The sequence below is a fragment of the Salvelinus fontinalis genome, chromosome 11 (assembly GCF_029448725.1).
Source record: "Salvelinus fontinalis isolate EN_2023a chromosome 11, ASM2944872v1, whole genome shotgun sequence".
NCBI lineage: Eukaryota > Metazoa > Chordata > Actinopteri > Salmoniformes > Salmonidae > Salvelinus > Salvelinus fontinalis.
This window is the reverse complement of record NC_074675.1, coordinates 26,234,889-26,252,533: the sequence shown is the minus strand read 5'-3', so window position 1 is coordinate 26,252,533 and position 17,645 is coordinate 26,234,889. Positions and strand designations below refer to the sequence as shown.

Sequence of the window (17,645 nt, the reverse complement as noted above, 5' to 3'; positions counted from 1 at the left end):
TGTGTGTGTGTGTGTGTGTGTGTGTGTGTGTGTGTGTGTGTGTGTGTGTGTGTGTGTGTGTGTGTGTGTGTGTGTGTGTGTGTGTGTGTGTGTGTGTGTGTGTGTGTGTGTGTGTGTGTGTGTGTGTGTGTGTGTGTTTCTCTGTGTGCTATTCCAGAGTGTGAGGTACACTCCATTCTGTGTGTCTGTCCAGTTAGTAGAAGTATGTCTGACGTGTATTTAGTTGGTTGATTGGACTCCACTCTGCTCCAAGACTAACTGTCTCAGACTAGATAGGGTTGGGGTTGAATGACTGAACCTGACACACACGCACACACCAACTGTCTCCTCTCCTCTGTGTCCCCATGTAGAACCCGACCCAGGTGGGCACGGCCCTCCAGGTGTTCTATAACCTGGGCAGTCTGAGGGAGACCATCAGTGGGGTGGTGGAGGGCTACCGGACCACCATACAGGACAACGTCACCACCGCCCTGGACATCAAGGGACTCACCCAGCCCACTGGCAACAGAGGTAGGTGGGGGTGAGAGTTAGGGGGTGAGGAAAATAGTGTTTCAGTTTTGGTACTCTTGTCGTGTGTAACTTTTTAACCCGCGTCATTTCATTTGTGTATGTGTGTCAGGTGCGCCAGGCAGAGCAGTGATGCCAACCCCAGGTAACACGGCAGCGTTCCGAGCTGCTCTCTGGACCAACCTAGAGAAACTCATAGACCAGATCTGTGCCGCTTGCGGACAGGTACGCTTTTAACTTTACAGATATTTTAAAAGTAAATGTGCACATTTTTACCTGCTGAAGTAGAGTAATGTACCTAGTCAGGGAGTACGGAGTTAACCTGTAATCTCTCCGTGTTTAGGTGCAACACCTCCAGAAGGTCCTGACGAAGAAGAGAGACCCTGTCACTCACGTCTGCTTCATCAGTGAGATCATTAAGGTGAGACGCCATGTCCTCATAAAAGGCCCGTGTGTCCTTGCCCCTGGACTGTCATCAGCACACCCTTCCACAACATCTATTCCTCTACTACCGGGGCGGCAGGTAGCCTAGTGGTTAGAGCGTTGGACTAGTAACTGAAAAGTTGCAAGATCGAATCCCCGAGCTGACAGGGTAAAAATCTGTCATTCTGCCCCTGAACAAGGCAGTTAACCCACTGTTCCTAGGTCGTCATTGAAAATAAGAATATGTTCTTAACTGACTTGCCTAGTTAAATAAAGGTAAAATAATTTAAAAAAAACTCTTGGCAGTATCATTCTCTTCTCTTTTGCCTTCCCCTACCTACCTTTTTCCCCTCCCCTCTCCCTCTCCCATTCCCCTCTCTCTATCCTGACCGGTCCGTTACTTGGGCCTGTCCTGAACCAGACCTACCCAGGCTTTATTGACTCTGCTTGCATCAGCAGAATGCTGGGCTGTTAAGCAGAACAGCTCGGAGGGACTTGAGTTATCTAATACAAGCTGAAAGAGATTCAGTTGTGCCAATTTTCTTTCTTACAGGAGCATAGACCTCTTAATTTGCTCCCGCTCCTCTCTTTCTCCCTTCCTCTCTTGCTCTGCTTCTATTCCCCCACCCTCTCGTTCCCTCCGTTGTCACGCTCTCTCCATCTGTCTCCCTATCTCTCTTTATCCTCTATAAAAGTCCACAGTCCTATAATTGTCCTTTTATATTCGGGAGAGCAGTGGACCTATTATCAGTCTGCCCCAATTAAGATCTAGTGTGTGTGCGTGCATGCCTGTGTGCGTATGTTTTAGAAGGAGGACATACACATGGTCTGGTCTGTTTTGTGTTGGTTTAACATTAGCAGGTTAGCATTGATGGACTGTGTGTGTCCTTTCTCTTTGTGTTGGGCCACAGGACAGTGTAAAACAAGGGGGGGGGGGGAGTATGGCCCGCCGGGCACTTCAATCCGGCCCGCGAGACATAACATAATTGTTATTTAAATACGAATAATCATTTATCTTTAAACCCAAACATTTTTATACTTTTTTTTTCTCCCCAATTTTGTGGTATCCAATTGGTAGTTAAAGTCTTGTTCCATCACTTCAACTCCCGTCCGGAGAGGCGAAGGTCGAGAGCCGTGCATCCTCCGAAACACGACCCAGCCAAGCCACACTGCTTCTTGACACAATGCCCACTTAACCCGGAACCCAGCCGCACCAATGTGTCGGAGGAAACACCGTGCACCTGGCGACCGTGTCAGCATGCATGCGCCTGGCCCGCCACAGCAGTCGCTAGAGCGCAATGGAACAAGGAAATCTCGGCCTGCCAAACCCTCTCCTAACCCAGACGATGCTGGGCCAATTGTGCGCCGCCTCATGGGTCTCCCAGTCACAGCCAACTGTGACACAGCCTGGGAACAAACCCGGGTCTGTAGTGACGCCTCAAGCACTGCGACGCAGTACCTTAGACCGCTGCTCCACTCAGGAGGCCCCCGCAAATTGATTTTAACAAACAATTGGTCCCCCAAAAAATGCGGCCCTCCGTTGAATTTCAAAATCCCGATGTGGCCCTCGAGCCAAAAAGTTTGCCCACCCCTGGTGCAGAACATGAAGCAAAGTAGGCCTAGTTTACTTTAGTTTCTGTCAGACACGGCCATTAAATAATTGAAATTCACCCATCGAAGACACACACTAATCTGCTACTAGCATCTATGTGTGTGTGTGTGCATGCTTGTGTGTCCTTCTTACCTCCCAGTGTGTGTGTGTGTATGTGTGTTCCTTCTCCACTGATTAGCAGTGATTGTATTCGGAGGCGAGGAGGGCCACGTTGATGGAGGGCCGTAGTGACACACACACTCCTCCTCCATGTCTTTGTTTTGATTAGACTTTCCCCTCCCTCTCTACTTTCACTTCCGTCGTGTGTGTGTTCAGTAAACTGTGTGTGTGTGTGTGTGTGTTTTTGAGTGTTCATGCGTGTGTGTGTGTGTGTCAGTGTTTGCATTTACGTTTGTGTGTGTGTTTAAAAATGGCACTCCTCTGTCCTCACCACCCTATCTAGTCCGTGTGTATTCCCTGTGTTACAAGACTTTTATTTGAGTCAGATGTGTGTACTAGCTCGGCGTGCTTCAGAGGAGTGGATACTCATTAGTGGACAAGCCTCCTCAGCCCATCGTGAGACGCCCTGCTATGACTTGTCATTATGGCGAGGAGCTGTCATTGTTGTCCACGGTGATGGTTATGGCACAGCACGGTGGGCGCGCGCGCGTGTGTGTGTTTCTAGCTGGTTTGCAGTGTGATAAATGTGTGCGGCGATAGCAGCATCTGGTGCTGCTGAGAATCACACTGGTAGATAATGATGATAATGTCAGTCACACTGCCCTGCTGCCTGTTGGGCGCAGACTGCACTCATCACAGCCCTGTGTGTGTGTGTCTCCTTGTGTGACCCTCTGTTCAGTTGTTTCTCTCTTCTCTCGGCAGGACGGCCAGCCCGATATCCTCTACACGTTTTGGAGTGATGTCACACACACTCTCTCGGTGGAGTTCCAGAGAGCTACGGCTGGTGAGGCTACATAGCTATGTCTGTTTCATAGAGTAACGCTGATGCACCCTCGTAGCTGTGTGTGTGTGTGTGTGTGTGTGTGTGTGTGCTTACTCTCTCTCTGCGTCTCTCTCTCTCTCTCCCTCTCACATTTCTCTTCATTTTCTCTCTGTCAGCCATAGCGTTATGCCACCTGCAAATAATGCTGTACCTGCGTTTCCCTGCGTTTGTGTGTGTGTGTGTGTGTGTGTCAGCGGTACAGCACAAACAGTGGGCCATCACTCTTCCCTTCGCCTATAAACCCTAAACGCCCCTCCCTGTCCCGTTCCAAACACTGCGGGGTATGATTACACCTCTCTGGTGATATATACCCCCTTTTCAGACGGGACAGGGTCTATAAACACATACAGACACACTCGCACACCCCTTCTTTAATTTATACCCCGCCATGGGACAGGCCCTATAACAGGTGGAGAGACAACCCAACAGCATCCATCCACACACACCGCGGAGAAAGGTTTCCGCCCCCTCCCTATCTTACAATTTCAGCAGAAGGGATACATGTCAGTAGATGTGAGTAAAAGAGAGGCACGTTTGGTTCCTGTGGTGCTGTTAACTCTATTTTCACACAAGGATCTGTGGGCTGCCTACCTACAGGATCTGTTGACTGCGTATGGAACTGTTTCTAAAAACTCTTCTAGACGCCGTTGCCGTTTCTCCTGCCGAGATCTGTATCTAATGCCCTGGTGGTGAGAGAGACTCGAGAACATTGACTGATAGCGGATGACATGAAAAGGATACTAAGGGAAAATGTCTACAACACAACCTATACAAAGTGCTCTCTTGGCAGGGTAAAGAAAGAGCGAAGTCAAGCTATGATCCAGTCACCATCACCCTAATCATTACGTGTGTTTTTGCCATGTCGTGAAGCCTACAGCAGCCTGCCTTGGACGAATCAGTGTCTATTGATCCCTGCTCTAACACAGTACAGTGTTAACACCTGTTAATGATGCTCCTCATTCACTCTCACTGGTCAATACGGAGTTAATCCGCACAGGCCCAGTATCGCTCTCTTTCCTCCCTCTCTCTCTGTCTCCCTGGCTCTCTCTTTCTCTCTCTCTATCCATCTGTCTCTGTGCCAGTGCCCCCCACCCCTCCAAATATTTTTCAATGTTTTTCTCTTATTCTTTCTCTTATGGTGAAATCATTTTTGTTTCTATTAGCATATGGAAATATACAAGAGCCTGAAAGTACTTCAGTTCAAACCTGTATGAATCATTATAATACACTATATTATGCATTCACCAAATCAATCTACATTAAAACAATCTGCATATCATCCCTTAACGAGCAACTAATCACTCGCAAAGTCAGGCAATTAACATAATAATGAGCGGGAAAATGGCACCATTTATTTTATTTTATTTTTATCAGGATAGTCTTTCTGTTTCAGTCTCATCCCTTCATCCATGCTCTAGTCTGGTAATCGGGGATAATGTGATGTTTCTAGTTCACGGGAGCAGAAAGACTGTTCGTGTGCATCAAAGCAGATGTTTACCTTTGCAGTCATTAAAACACAGAAGGTGACATTTTCCGGCTCCACTCTTCTGCTCGTCCTCCTTCCCATCCTTCTCTTTTTGTGACCTCCTTCTCACCCCTACTCCCCCCTCTCTCACTCTCTCTCCATCTCGTTCTCTCTCTCCCTCTCCAGCCTCATCCTTCCTCAAGCAAGCATTAGAGGGAGAGTACCCTAAGCTTCTCCGTCTCTATAACGACCTGTGGCGTCGGCTGCAGCAGTACAGCTCCAGCATCCAGGGGGTGATATCGAGCAGCGCAGGGCTGGACACCGCCATGGACCTGCCCACCACAGAGATAGACAACCAGGACCTCTTCACACAAACCAAACACGACTATGAGTGAGTCTGAAGTGAACATATACACACACACACACACACTCTCTCGGCTTTGTTACAGTATGCAGTCTGCCTCTTCACATCCTACTCAGTGATCGACCGGTTCGGGATGAGTCTCACACACACACCACACACCACACACCACACACACACAGAGACAGAGCCTTACCTTAACTAACCAGTGTGGGATTTGACCCAGCTTGCTGTGATTGACAGAAATAATTTCAGTATGAAGATTCTCTCTCACACACACACATTCTGTGATACGTGGTAAAGTCTCTATCTCTTTATATACAGTACTAAAGCTGTAGGAGAGTTTAAATATGGGAGACCACTAGCAATTAAAACAAACCACAGAACCGGCCACAGCCAGCACACTGATTGGTATGGATGGAGCAGAAAGTAAACGTCCATTAAACCTACTATATTTTAGAGTGCTCAGAGGAGAGTGATGGGGGAGAGAGAGAGCGAGTTAGAGATAAAGTGTGTATGTGTGTGGGCAGAGTGCCAGAAAGAGTGAAAGAAGGGAGAGAGATAAAGCTTTTCCAAAGGCCTCCAGTGTGAGTGTATAAGAAGTAGTTGAATGCAGACATGGAGGGCAGTAGCTATCTGACGGGAGCAAGCTATATGGCACCTCTCTGAGGAGAGACAGGGCTTTGTAGTGGAGAGAACAGAGAACGATCGAAGGACAGTTGAAGAAAACGATTGATAAAGAAACATCAACATCAGAGTTTTATAGAATCCTGCTAGACCAGACTCACCCTCCCATCGCCCTGGTCAAAAGTAGTGCACTAAATAGGGAATAGGGTAGGGCTGACCCCATTTAGTCAATTGTTTGGTCGATAGGCTGTTGGTCGGCCAATATATATATTTTTTTGATGAGCATTGGCAAATATGTACAAATAATGTTATGGCACACGAGACACTGGTCTGATTCACGCCTGTCTGATTGGACTAATCCATTGCAGAGGCCGCGGGGATGGCACACCAGTAGTACATTTACAGTTAATTCCCATAATTTCTCATCTAAAATGTTTGTTTTGTTACGGTCATTTCTGTTAATGGATTCAATATATTATTAATATTAGTCTTACCGTTGTCTTTTTAGGAGTGCACAATCTAGGCTACACTTGTGAGGAAAAATGTGGGTTTATTTCTTTCCATTTACGAGTTGTCAATTTATTCATTGTCTTTTGTTTGGAGTGCTCCTGTCAATCTTGAGTAAGGACACGCACCTGATTACGCATAGAACTAGGCTACCTGGCCTGTGCGCAAATGTACTATTTCCAATTGGCTGTCATCATCACTGTGGAGCTTCTGAAAGTCATTTTTTCTTTGTCTCAATATTGTCAACTTCCGACTTCAACTGTATTTTATACAATGTTACAAGTTTGCTAGTGTGAGCTTCAGGCTGGACCTAAGTTACGTTGATACCATGTTTCAAGTTCCTTGCAGACAGGCCATGCAATAGCAAATGTGGTTTATAGGATATTTATTTTTATCAGGATATTTTCTACCTGCGGGCTACAGTGTTTTTATTTGTTGGCTTTATGTAGGCTATTTTTACATATTGGCAATGGCAATAGTAGTTAAATTTGTATAATTTTCATTTAGATATCATTTTTATTAACCACATGACATTGATTTTGAGATGTGAAGACTTTATTATGAATTAAATGTAACTGTTCCACAAAAATGTGCATATGAAAATCAGAACTGGCATGCAGATCAGTAGAAATGGTACGATAACTTGCCGACCGCTGGTGTAGCCTATTACCAGCAACTTCAGGAGCATAATGGCAGAATCTGAGAAGGCCAGCGGGAGGAAGAGGGTCGGGTTGGGAACAGGTTTTTTTCTTCTGGTTAGGCTATATTGATCTCTTGTTCCCTCTTTAGTCATTTGTGTGTCTTGATTTTTAATTTCAGTGCCTAAAGCATCAGGCAAAGCATCAGGCAAAGTATCCTACATACAGTATAGTTGGTTTTATTCAAACATAGGGTGTCTATATTACACCTACAGTACCAGTCAAAAGTTTGGACACACCTACTCATTTAAGTGTTTTTCTTTATATTTACTATTTTCTACATTGTAGAATAATAGTGAAGACATCAAAACTATGAAATAACACATAAGGAGTCATGTAGTAACCAAAAACGTGCTAAACAAATCAAAATATATTTTAGATTCTTCAAAGTAGCCACCCTTTGCCTTGATGATAGTTTTGCACACTCTTGGCATTCTGTCAACCAGCTTCATGAGGTAGTCACCTGGAATGGATTTCAATTAACAGGTGTGCCTTGTTAAAAGTTTGTTTGTGGGATTTCTTTCCTTAATGCATTTGAGCCAATCAGTTGTGTTGTGACAAGGTAGGTGTGCTATACAGAAGATAGCCCTATTTGGTAAAATACCAAATCCATATTATGGAAAGAACAGCTCAAATAAGTAAAGAGAAACAACAGTCCATCATTACTTTAAGACATGAAGGTCAGTCAATCTGGAAGATTTCAAGAACTTTGAACGTTTCTTCAAGTGCAGTTGCAAAAACCATTAAGCGCTATGATGAAACTGGCTCTCATCTGGCCCGCCACAGGAAAGGAAGATCCAGAGTTACCTCTGCTGCAGAGGAAGAGAGTCAGAGGAAGAACAGACTACTCTCGTCAACCAAGATATATTTTTTTTGTCAGGGACAGCCGTAGAATAGGGTGCTATTTGGGACATAGTCCCTCTCTACTGGGTGAACTTCAGGCCTAACATATCCCTATCCTGCCTGTAGATGTCTGGAATAAGCAACTATATTTGTGACAGATGCAACAACTTGAGTGTTTAAATTGCGTTGTGATGGCTATGTGACCAGACAGGTGGAAATGGCTCCTGTACACTGTAGCGTATGTCTGTAACTGCTGGAGCCTGATATGAGTCACACATTAACCTAATGGTGTAGAGCTCCAGGCCCAGCCAGGGGCCCTTGCTGCTCCCTGTTTCCCAGTAGGAGATCCTGTGCCAGGGTACTCAGGCTACAGAGCCTGGCCCTGCTGGTTATCCCCCTGGCACTCAGTCAAGTTGAGTCAGTGTTGATTAACCATGGGTACATGAGAGCCACTGGGAGCAGACCCAGGTTATCTCCCTGACTCTATTAATTATCTTTCTCTCCCTCTCTCTATTACTCTCTTCTCTCTTGGGTCCCTCTCTCCATCCCGCTCTCTACCTCTCTTTCATTTCCTTGCTCTGCCTGTCTCTCTCTACCCCATAACCTCTTTCTCGCTTCGTCTCTCTGTTTGCTCTCTGATTTAGAGCTGTCAGCCTGTGTGTTGTGTGTCGTCTCAGTGTTTAAACTTGTAATTACGGGCGCTGCTGTGGGCCAAATTGCCTCTGTTACTCAAGGTGTCTGTTGCTGTGGTTGGGCACTGAAGAGAGAGGGGAGAGAGGGGGCTGAAGGGAGGGAGAGGGGATGGACGAAGGGAGGGAGGGAGGGAAGAGAGAGGTGCATGAATAGAGGAAAGAGGGTACACGAACAAGCTGATAGAGAACTGCACGAACGGATAAAGTGAGGGAAAAGGATGAAAGGAGGTAGTGTGAAAAAGCCCAGACGGAGAAGTGACGGGGTGGGAAGAGATGGATGAATCGGCTGGTTGACACGGAGGGATAAGTCAGAGGAGAGGGTGATGAGATGGAGAACAAACATTGAATGCACATTTGCTCCTGTGCGAAAATCACTCGTCGTCATTGTCATTATTCTCATTTAGCTACATTTCAGTTAACGAGAGAGCACCATTAATCAATAAGCGCCCTGTCTGATGAATTATGGTGCATAAAATGACTGGCCAGATGAACCAAAGATTGGAGCGCTGCTGGAGAAGTGCATACAGCAGTGTGTGCGTGTGTGTGTGTGTGTGTGGGTGTGTGTGTGTGTGTGTGTGTGTGTGTGTGTGTGTGTGTGTGTGTGTGTGTGTGTGTGTGTGTGTGTGTGTGTGTGTGTGTAATCATGCGCAACCCCATATCCAACCTTGTCCCTTGACGCCCCTACAGGCTGTTGTTAGCTTGTTAGCTCTACCTCTTCCCCATTTCATCAGTGTGAGAGAAAAGAGAGAGAGTCGTAAGAGAGGGTAGGCCTGCCAGAGCCTGTCACTGCTGATGTCTTCATCACGCTCCAGCAGCACAGACCAGTCCACTGTGCACTCGCTGTGGGCCTAGATCAGCGTGTGTGAGATGTGTAAATAGACAGAGAATCTGGCCTCTAGGCATGTTCCCAAATGTAGAACTTTGTTCAAACCAGGAAAATAATTAACCGTCAATGTATATAGTATGTGAACACATTCATGTGATCAATAACATGTGTCTGTGTGTAGTCCAGAGAAGGCTTTGAAGGACTCCCTGCAGCCCTACGAGGCAGCGTACCTCTCCAAGTCTCTGTCTCGTCTGTTTGACCCCATCAACCTGGTGTTCCCCATGGGGGGACGCAACCCCCCTTCCCACGACGAACTGGACAGCATCATCAAGACCATCACCAGGTACACACCTACACAAACACTGTTCCCTACTCAGACAAAATTCTCAGGAAAAAAGCTGAAATATTATTTCGTACATCTGTTGTTCATCTCACTTTTTCTTTTGCTGATCCTGTTCTATCCGATGTCCTACATGTTATGTTATGTGTGTGTCCTCCACAGTGAGCTGAACGTGGCGTCGGTAGACACCAGTCTGACTCTGGCGGTGGCCAAGAACGCTGCCAAGACCGTCCAGCTCTTCTGCGTCAAGTCTGAGCAGCTGGTATGTCACCACAACAACCAATTGTAGCAATACAAGGTTATAACTTTTACAGAAAATACAGAAATGCCAATGGTGGAGGTGTTCCTGTTTATATTCAGAACCACATTCCTGTAAAGCTTATAGAGGATCTCATGTTAAATACCGTTGAAGTAATATGGCAACAGGTTCATCTGCCTCACCTAAAGCCCATTCTTGGGGGAAGCTGCTATAGACCACCAAGTGCTAGCAGTCAGTATCTGGATAACGTGTGAAATGCTTGATAGTGTATGTGATATCAACAGAGAGGTATATTTTCTGGGTGGTTTTAAATATTGACTGGCTTTCATCAAACTGCCCGCTTAAGAAAAATCTTCCAACTGTAACCAGTGCCAGCAACCTGGTTCAGGTTATCAGTCAACCTACCAGGGTAGTTACAAACAGCACAGGAATGAAATCAGCAACATGTATTGTTCACATCTTTACCAATGCTGCAGAAATGAGCTTGAAAGCAGTATCCAGATCAAAACGAAGACGTGTCTATGTATGCGGATGACTCAACACCATACAAGTCAGCAACTGTACTACAGCGACTGAAATGACTGCAACACTTAACAAAGATCTGCAGTTAGTTTCAGAGTGGCTGGCAAGGAATACGTTTGTTTTTTTACTAAAAACATTGTATTTGGGACAAGTCATTCACTAAACCCTAAACCTCACTTAAATCTTGTAATAAATAATGTGTAAATTGAGCTGTTTGGAGTAACCCTGGATTGTAAAACTGCCATGGTCAAAACATATTTATACAACAGTAGCTAAAATGGGGAGAGGTCTGTCCATAATAAAGCGCAGCTCTACCTTCTTAATAGCACTATCAACAAGGCAGGTCCTACAGGCCCAAGTTTTGTCTCAGAACAGGGCAGCACGGCTGGCCCTTGGATGTACACAGAGAGCTAACATTAATAATATGTTTGTCAATCTCTCCTGGCTCAAAGTGGAGGAGAGATTGACTTCATCACTACTTGTATTTGTGAGAGGTATTGACATGTTGAATGCCCCAGAGCTGTCAGTTTGAACTGCTGGCGGACACCCATGCACACCCCAAAAGACATGCCACGAGGTCTCTTCACAGTCCCCAAGTCCAGAACATACTATGGGAGGCACACAGTACTACATAGAGCCATGACTACACGGAACTCTACTTCACATCAACTGATGTAAGCACTAAAATTTGATTTAAAAAAACAGATAAAAATACACTTTACGAGGGGCCTCCTGAGTGGTGCAGCGATCTAAGGCACTGCATCGCAGTGCTTGAGGCGTCACTACAGACCCGGGTTCGATCCCAGGCTGTGTCACAACCGGCCGTGACCAGGAGTCCCATAAGGCGGCGCACAATTGGCCGAGCTTTGTCCGGGTTAGGGGAAGATTTGGCCGGGGGGGGGCTTTACTTGGCTCATCGCGCTCAAGCGACTCCTTGTGGCGGGCCGGGCACCTGCAGGCTGACTTCGGTCGTCAGTTGACTAGTGTTTCCTCCGACAAATTGGTCCGGCTGGCTTCCGGTTTAAGCGGGCAGGTGTGAAGGAGCGCGGTTTGGTGGGTCATGTTTCGGAGGACGCATGACTCGACCTTCGCCTGTGCCGAGCCCATTGGGGAGGTGCAGCGATGAGACAAGATCGTAATTGGATATGACGAAATTATGGAGAAAAAGGGAGGTAAAAATATATTGAATCTATTTGGACTACTACACATATGGGCTAGCTATCCCCATTTGGGCTACTACACAATCACTTTTTTGCTTTTGCTTGTTTTTCTTCCTGTTTTGATTCCTGTCTCACTCGGCTTAGGCTACTGAATTTATCTCCCAGGGAGGACTTTCCCTACAGGCACTGATGAATTATTATATAAGAGGATAGACTTTTTGCACATGCCCTCTTCTTGTTTTTTGGTAAATAGTATAGAGCACTTAAAGGATGGCAGATTTTGGTTTAAGGTCTTTTAAAGTATATTGTTAATAATGAATTAAGATAATGGATTAAGTGCTATTGGTCCTACAGCGATCATATCATTGTTTTAATTTTCTTTATTTTTCTTCATTACCCACCCTTACTCATGAAGTCTGCTAACTTAATTGTAAAGGTCTGAATTGGTTACTTATTTTGTTTTACTTTAATATTATTATTATTTGTTTTATGCCTACACCCCTCTAATTACAGTGCATTCGGAAAGTATTCAGACCCTTTCCCTCTTTCCACATTTTGTTACGTTACAGCTTTATTCTAAATGTATTACATTTAAAAAAATTACTCATCAATGAGAAGGGTAAAAAAACATGCTTCTAAGTTAACAGTGACTAACTTAGAAGTTTTATTAGTAGGTTGGAGCCTCCTCCACAGACACCCCAAGCTCTAAATATACACTCTGACACACACGCACACACACACTGAGATGCGACACACACAGGCCTGATCTACAGTCACTCTCACACACACACTCACTCACACAAACGTAGACATACTCAGGTGTGAACAGGAAGCTACTTCAGTGCTGGTATCCTGACACCTTTCTGTGTGTGTGTGTGGGCACGTGCATGTGTCATGAATGTCAGTGTGTGTGTGTGTTTGTGTGTGCGCCTCTGTGTGTGCGTGTTTGCCATCCACACAACTACACTCTAAGGCTATAGTTAACTGTTGCTTTGCCATTTTTAGACCGTTGCTATGGCACCACTTTGCACATGTTGTCTCTCGCTTTTTCTCTCTCGCTCTGTCTTCCTGAGATGGCCCTAATTCCTCTCTCTTCGTCTTCCTGAGATGGCCATCTCAGATAGGGAGCCTCTAATTTCCCCAGGTGTGTGTGTGACCTGCCTGTTATCACCTCTGAGATGAGTGGTGGTGAGGTGTCCCTATCCGCCTGTGGAACATGGCCTGGAGACAGCAGCACAAACTGCTACTACAGCTGGATCCTGGCTCCTGTCCCATTTGTATGTGTTGTTCCCTGGCCCCTCCTTGCTCTGCTATAGCAGTGGGAGCTGGAGTCTGGCTCTGGTGTGCCCTTGCTCTCACTGCTGCTGTGTATCTGCTGAGAACTACAGGTGTCCTGACTTTTTTCTTTCTCTCTTCTCTCCACCTTTCTCTCTCTCTCTCTCTTCCTCTATTTCTCTCCCTCCCTCCATCCTTCCCTTCTTCTCTCACTCTCTCTTTCTCTCCAGCTATCTACCCAGGGGGATGCCAGTCAGGTGATAGGGCCTCTAACAGAAGGTCAGAGGAGGAACATGGCGGTGGTCAACTCCCTCTACAGACTACACCAGGCTGTTGCTAAAGTAACACACACACGGTCACACACACACACACTAAAACCCTCACACACGTATATACGCACACACACACACCACATTACACTTGTGTTCTTTTTACATGTCTACATTATGTTTTTCACATGTCTATATTATGTTTAACACGGCTACGTTATGTTTTACACGGCTACGTTATGTTTAACACGGCTACATTATGTTTTATATGACATCTTTATCAGACATTGACACGTGTGTTATATTACATATTATAGGGAGCGTGACTGGGATGGTAGCGTGACTAAGAGTTCACGCAAAAGAGTGTGTGTGTGCGTGCGTGTGCTGGTCATCTGATGTCACAATGGTTTGATGGGAAAATGCTGACAACCAATATTTGTAGAGTTAATGTATCTCATCACCCAAAGTAAACTAGCTGCAGGGGAGGGAGAGAAGGGGAGAGAGAGAGATGCAGTGAGAGAGGGAGGAGCGGCGAGGGAGGAGCGGCGAGGGAGGAGCGGCGAGGGAGGAGCGGCGAGAGGGAGAGAGGGGCGGCGAGAGGGAGAGAGGGGCGGCGAGAGGGAGAGAGGGGCGGCGAGAGGGAGAGAGGGGCGGCGAGAGGGAGAGAGGGGCGGCGAGAGGGAGAGAGGGGCGGCGAGAGGGAGAGAGGGGAGGCGAGAGGGAGAGAGAGGGAGAGAGGGGCGGCGAGAGGGAGAGAGGGGCGGCGAGAGGGAGAGAGAGGGGCGGCGAGAGGGAGAGAGAGGGGCGGCGAGAGGGAGAGGGGGGGAGAGAGGGGCGGCGAGAGGGAGAGAGGGGCGGCGAGAGGGAGAGAGGGGCGGCGAGAGGGAGAGAGGGAGGGAGAGAGGGGCGGCGAGAGGGAGAGAGGAGAGGCGAGAGAGAGAGGAGCGGCGAGGGAGAGAGGAGCGGCGAGGGAGAGAAGAGAGGACGAGAGGAGCGAAGAGAGAGAGGGATGACAAGGAAGGGAGTCAGATGTAGAGAGAGGCAGAGAAAGAGAGAGCAAGGAAGTGGGATCCAGAGAGAGAGTTAGAGATGGGGAAACGTATTCCTTCATATGGCCCATTAAAGATGTATGATGTGTCCTGGTGCTGGGGCCTGCGTGATTAATAGTGGCATAAAAGGAGTTTACTCTGCCATCAAATATTTAGTGGCCTGGGAGGTTGTCAAAATTTTACCATTTGAAAGCAGTGAGGCCGTTTCAGCAAGAACGGCTGGTTATTTTAGGAGGGAGGGAGGGGGGAGAAGGATGGGATGGAAGGAGGGACGTGGAGGATTGGAGAGCAAGGAGGGAGGATAAATGCTGTAATAACCGTTAGAAGAATACGGGAGGGATATGTGGGAAAAGAGACAAATAGTGTTTGTCAGGTTTCACTGTAACCTAACCTTTGACCTTTTTGTCTGTCTGTCTGTCTGTCTCTGTCTCTGTCTCTGTCTGTGTTCTCAGGTGATATCAGGATTGGGGTCATGTCCTCCGGCTGCTGAACATGCTCTCACTGCTTCACTAGAGGTAAGACAGACACTCGTCTCCTCCCATACTGCTCTACTGTTTTCTCCTCTCCTCCTCCTCTATCGTTCTTCTCTACTGATTTCCTCCTCCTCTCCTCTCTAGTCTGCCCCTCTTCTTTTTCTCTCCATTCTATCTGATGTGCAGATGGTGGTGGATTATGCTGTTGGTTTTTCATTACGGGGTTTGAATGGGCACTTTTGGAACTTGGAACTGAGTTATGGAAACCAAACAAAACATTGCTATTTCTGATGCATCTCACTCTGGGAGATAAAAGGGTAAACACTGAGTGGAGTGTGTAGACTCTTCTTTGGCAATCACTCGCTTTTTCTCACAAAGGTATTTTGTTGTAACTGGGAAAATGGTCAGAGGCTTGTTTCTCTCTGCGTTCCGCCAATCCCCCACGCCACACACAACGGAGGGGACATTGTTAACTTTGTTGTGAAGGAGTTTAGAGAGGAGATCTGAACAGAGATCTGGTTATCTATCGTTGGCAGGGGCTTAGCTGACGGGCACAAACACAAACGCGCACACACACACTGGGTCAGGTCTATTGAGTTTAGATTGATCTAAAGATGGAGCGAACGATAAACCGGCGGCCCCACTCCGAACCCCGCGACCGACACACACACACACACATGTCCAAACACACACACACACACAAATACGAACATCACACACACACATACACACACGCTCTTCCTCTCTCGTCTGACATGTCACGTGCACAGAGCTCCTATCCTAAAGAGCTCACTGCAAACGTCCACTTGTCAGCAAATCGCATTCATGCAGCCAAGACCACCAGTCTGTTTGGGTTGCTAGGCAATGGCAGACTTACGTGAATCCGGTGTGTCCCTGCGGGGACTGTGTCCTTCAGCTATGTACCTGGCCTGCAGATACAAGAAGTTATGGTCATGTTTGTGCATCATGTTTGTGCAGTGGACACATCATTGTGTGTCCACTGATATTTGAGATGTCATTGTCTGACAGAGTTGTTTCAGAGTTATGACACACAACCCTTTTTATACCTTAAATGATGCACTCTCTTGCGTGCGTGTAGGGAGTACAGGCTCTGATGGCCAGTGCAGTACAGCCTCTGCTGCTGTCGGTCAGTGACTCCATAGAAGCCATCATCATCACTATGCATCAGGAAGACTTCTCTGGGTTAGTATACACACACACTTTAAGACACCACACTCCTCAAGCTAGTTGACCCCGTTCTAGGAGTAAGGTTGGGGTTTAAGTTGTTTAAAGGGTCATGTTTACAGGTGGGCTTGGTGACATAGTGCTACAGAGCTTTATGTGTGACAATATGTTGTCTGTGATACTATTATCTGATTGTCTCTCTGTTTCACCTGGCACTAAACAGCATCTGTTGCTAATTTACATTTACAAAATGTTTCTCTCTTTCCCCTGAGCTTGACATTTACACACTCATACACACATCCTCAGGCTACCTACTGTTCTACACACACCGCTCTGCTCTCGTATAGAATCCTGTGTGTGTGTGTTGTCTCTTCAGCCCCCTGTCCAAATGACCTTTTCATGGTCAGATAAACACAATGTGGCTAAATGGCTGAACTTACCTCTGCCCCCTTTCTCCCCAACAAATACACTTACACACACACACACACACACACACACTTGCTCTTGTGTTGCGCAGAGGGAGCTCCTTGCAGTGACCATCTTAAAACTAGCTCTAACACACACACCCTGTTCCACACACACACACACACACACACACACACACACACACACACACACACACACACACACACACACACACACACACACACACACACACACACACACACACACACACGTCCTCTGAGTGAACTCTTAGTCACGCTACCATCCAAGTCTCCCTGAGCCATTGACCCCACTGACTGTCTCCCAGATAGCCATAGGGGCACCGTGGCAGAGTAGCTGTTGCAGGATTCTAGTCACAGCGGCGATATTGACGTGTTAAAAAAGGCTGGGGGGGTTTAATTTTGTAAAAAGGTCAGGTCTGAATCAGCAAGCATCCATGGATGCCAGCCAAGGCAATAGCCCTGTGGAACCTAGCTGTGAGACCAGCAGCTCGCTCGTCAATGTGTGCACACACAGGTAGAACCAGTCTAGACCCTAGAATTAGGAATGAATTTTAATAGGATCTTTATGGTCTAGACCAGTGGTTCCCAAACTGTGGGGCGCGCCCTCTAGGTGCACAAGGTGACATTTCTACATTGGGTAATGCATCATCAGTATACGTCTTGTCATACCTTAGAGAGCTATTTACAACTTTTCAGAAGTGTCCAGATCAACTAGCCCATGTCAGCTAACGTTTTCTAGCTAGGTTTTTTTAGCCCATAGATTTTGTTGTAATGTTCGAGTCACTCAAATATCACACGAATACACATTAGACATGGCAAAATGTATGGAATTGCAAGAAAATGCGATTTAAAACGGCAACATTTTCTCTGCACCCCATGACAAAATGTGTAGAATTGTAGGAAATAAGCTTTAAACCTGCAAAGTGTTCTCTTAGCCAGCAAGAGGGATGTGAACAGTTTGTGGTGCGCGCAGCATGGGGGATGAGGGATGTTTCCCAATGCTAGAAGGGGGGCCTGAGTGAAAAAGTTTCGGAACCCTTCGTCTCTAGACCCTCTACAGTTGCATTCAGATATTCTCCCTCCATTCATGCCGTGGTCCATTCATATTACCCAGACTCTCGTCT

The 17,645-nt window shown here is 46.7% G+C and overlaps 1 protein-coding gene across 1 annotated transcript in view; it reads left to right on the top strand.

Annotated features, from left to right (window-relative positions):
- cog5 (component of oligomeric golgi complex 5) overlaps window positions 1-17,645 on the top strand; it is a 91,009-nt gene that overhangs the window by 69,962 nt on the left and 3,402 nt on the right. The window contains exons 8-17 of the mRNA XM_055938134.1: window positions 351-510; window positions 620-732; window positions 851-928; window positions 3,404-3,485; window positions 5,176-5,380; window positions 9,725-9,886; window positions 10,046-10,145; window positions 13,330-13,440; window positions 14,870-14,932; window positions 15,990-16,093. Of these exons, the coding sequence (XP_055794109.1) occupies window positions 351-510; window positions 620-732; window positions 851-928; window positions 3,404-3,485; window positions 5,176-5,380; window positions 9,725-9,886; window positions 10,046-10,145; window positions 13,330-13,440; window positions 14,870-14,932; window positions 15,990-16,093 (1,178 nt within the window). The remainder of the gene's footprint in view (window positions 1-350; window positions 511-619; window positions 733-850; window positions 929-3,403; window positions 3,486-5,175; window positions 5,381-9,724; window positions 9,887-10,045; window positions 10,146-13,329; window positions 13,441-14,869; window positions 14,933-15,989; window positions 16,094-17,645) is intronic.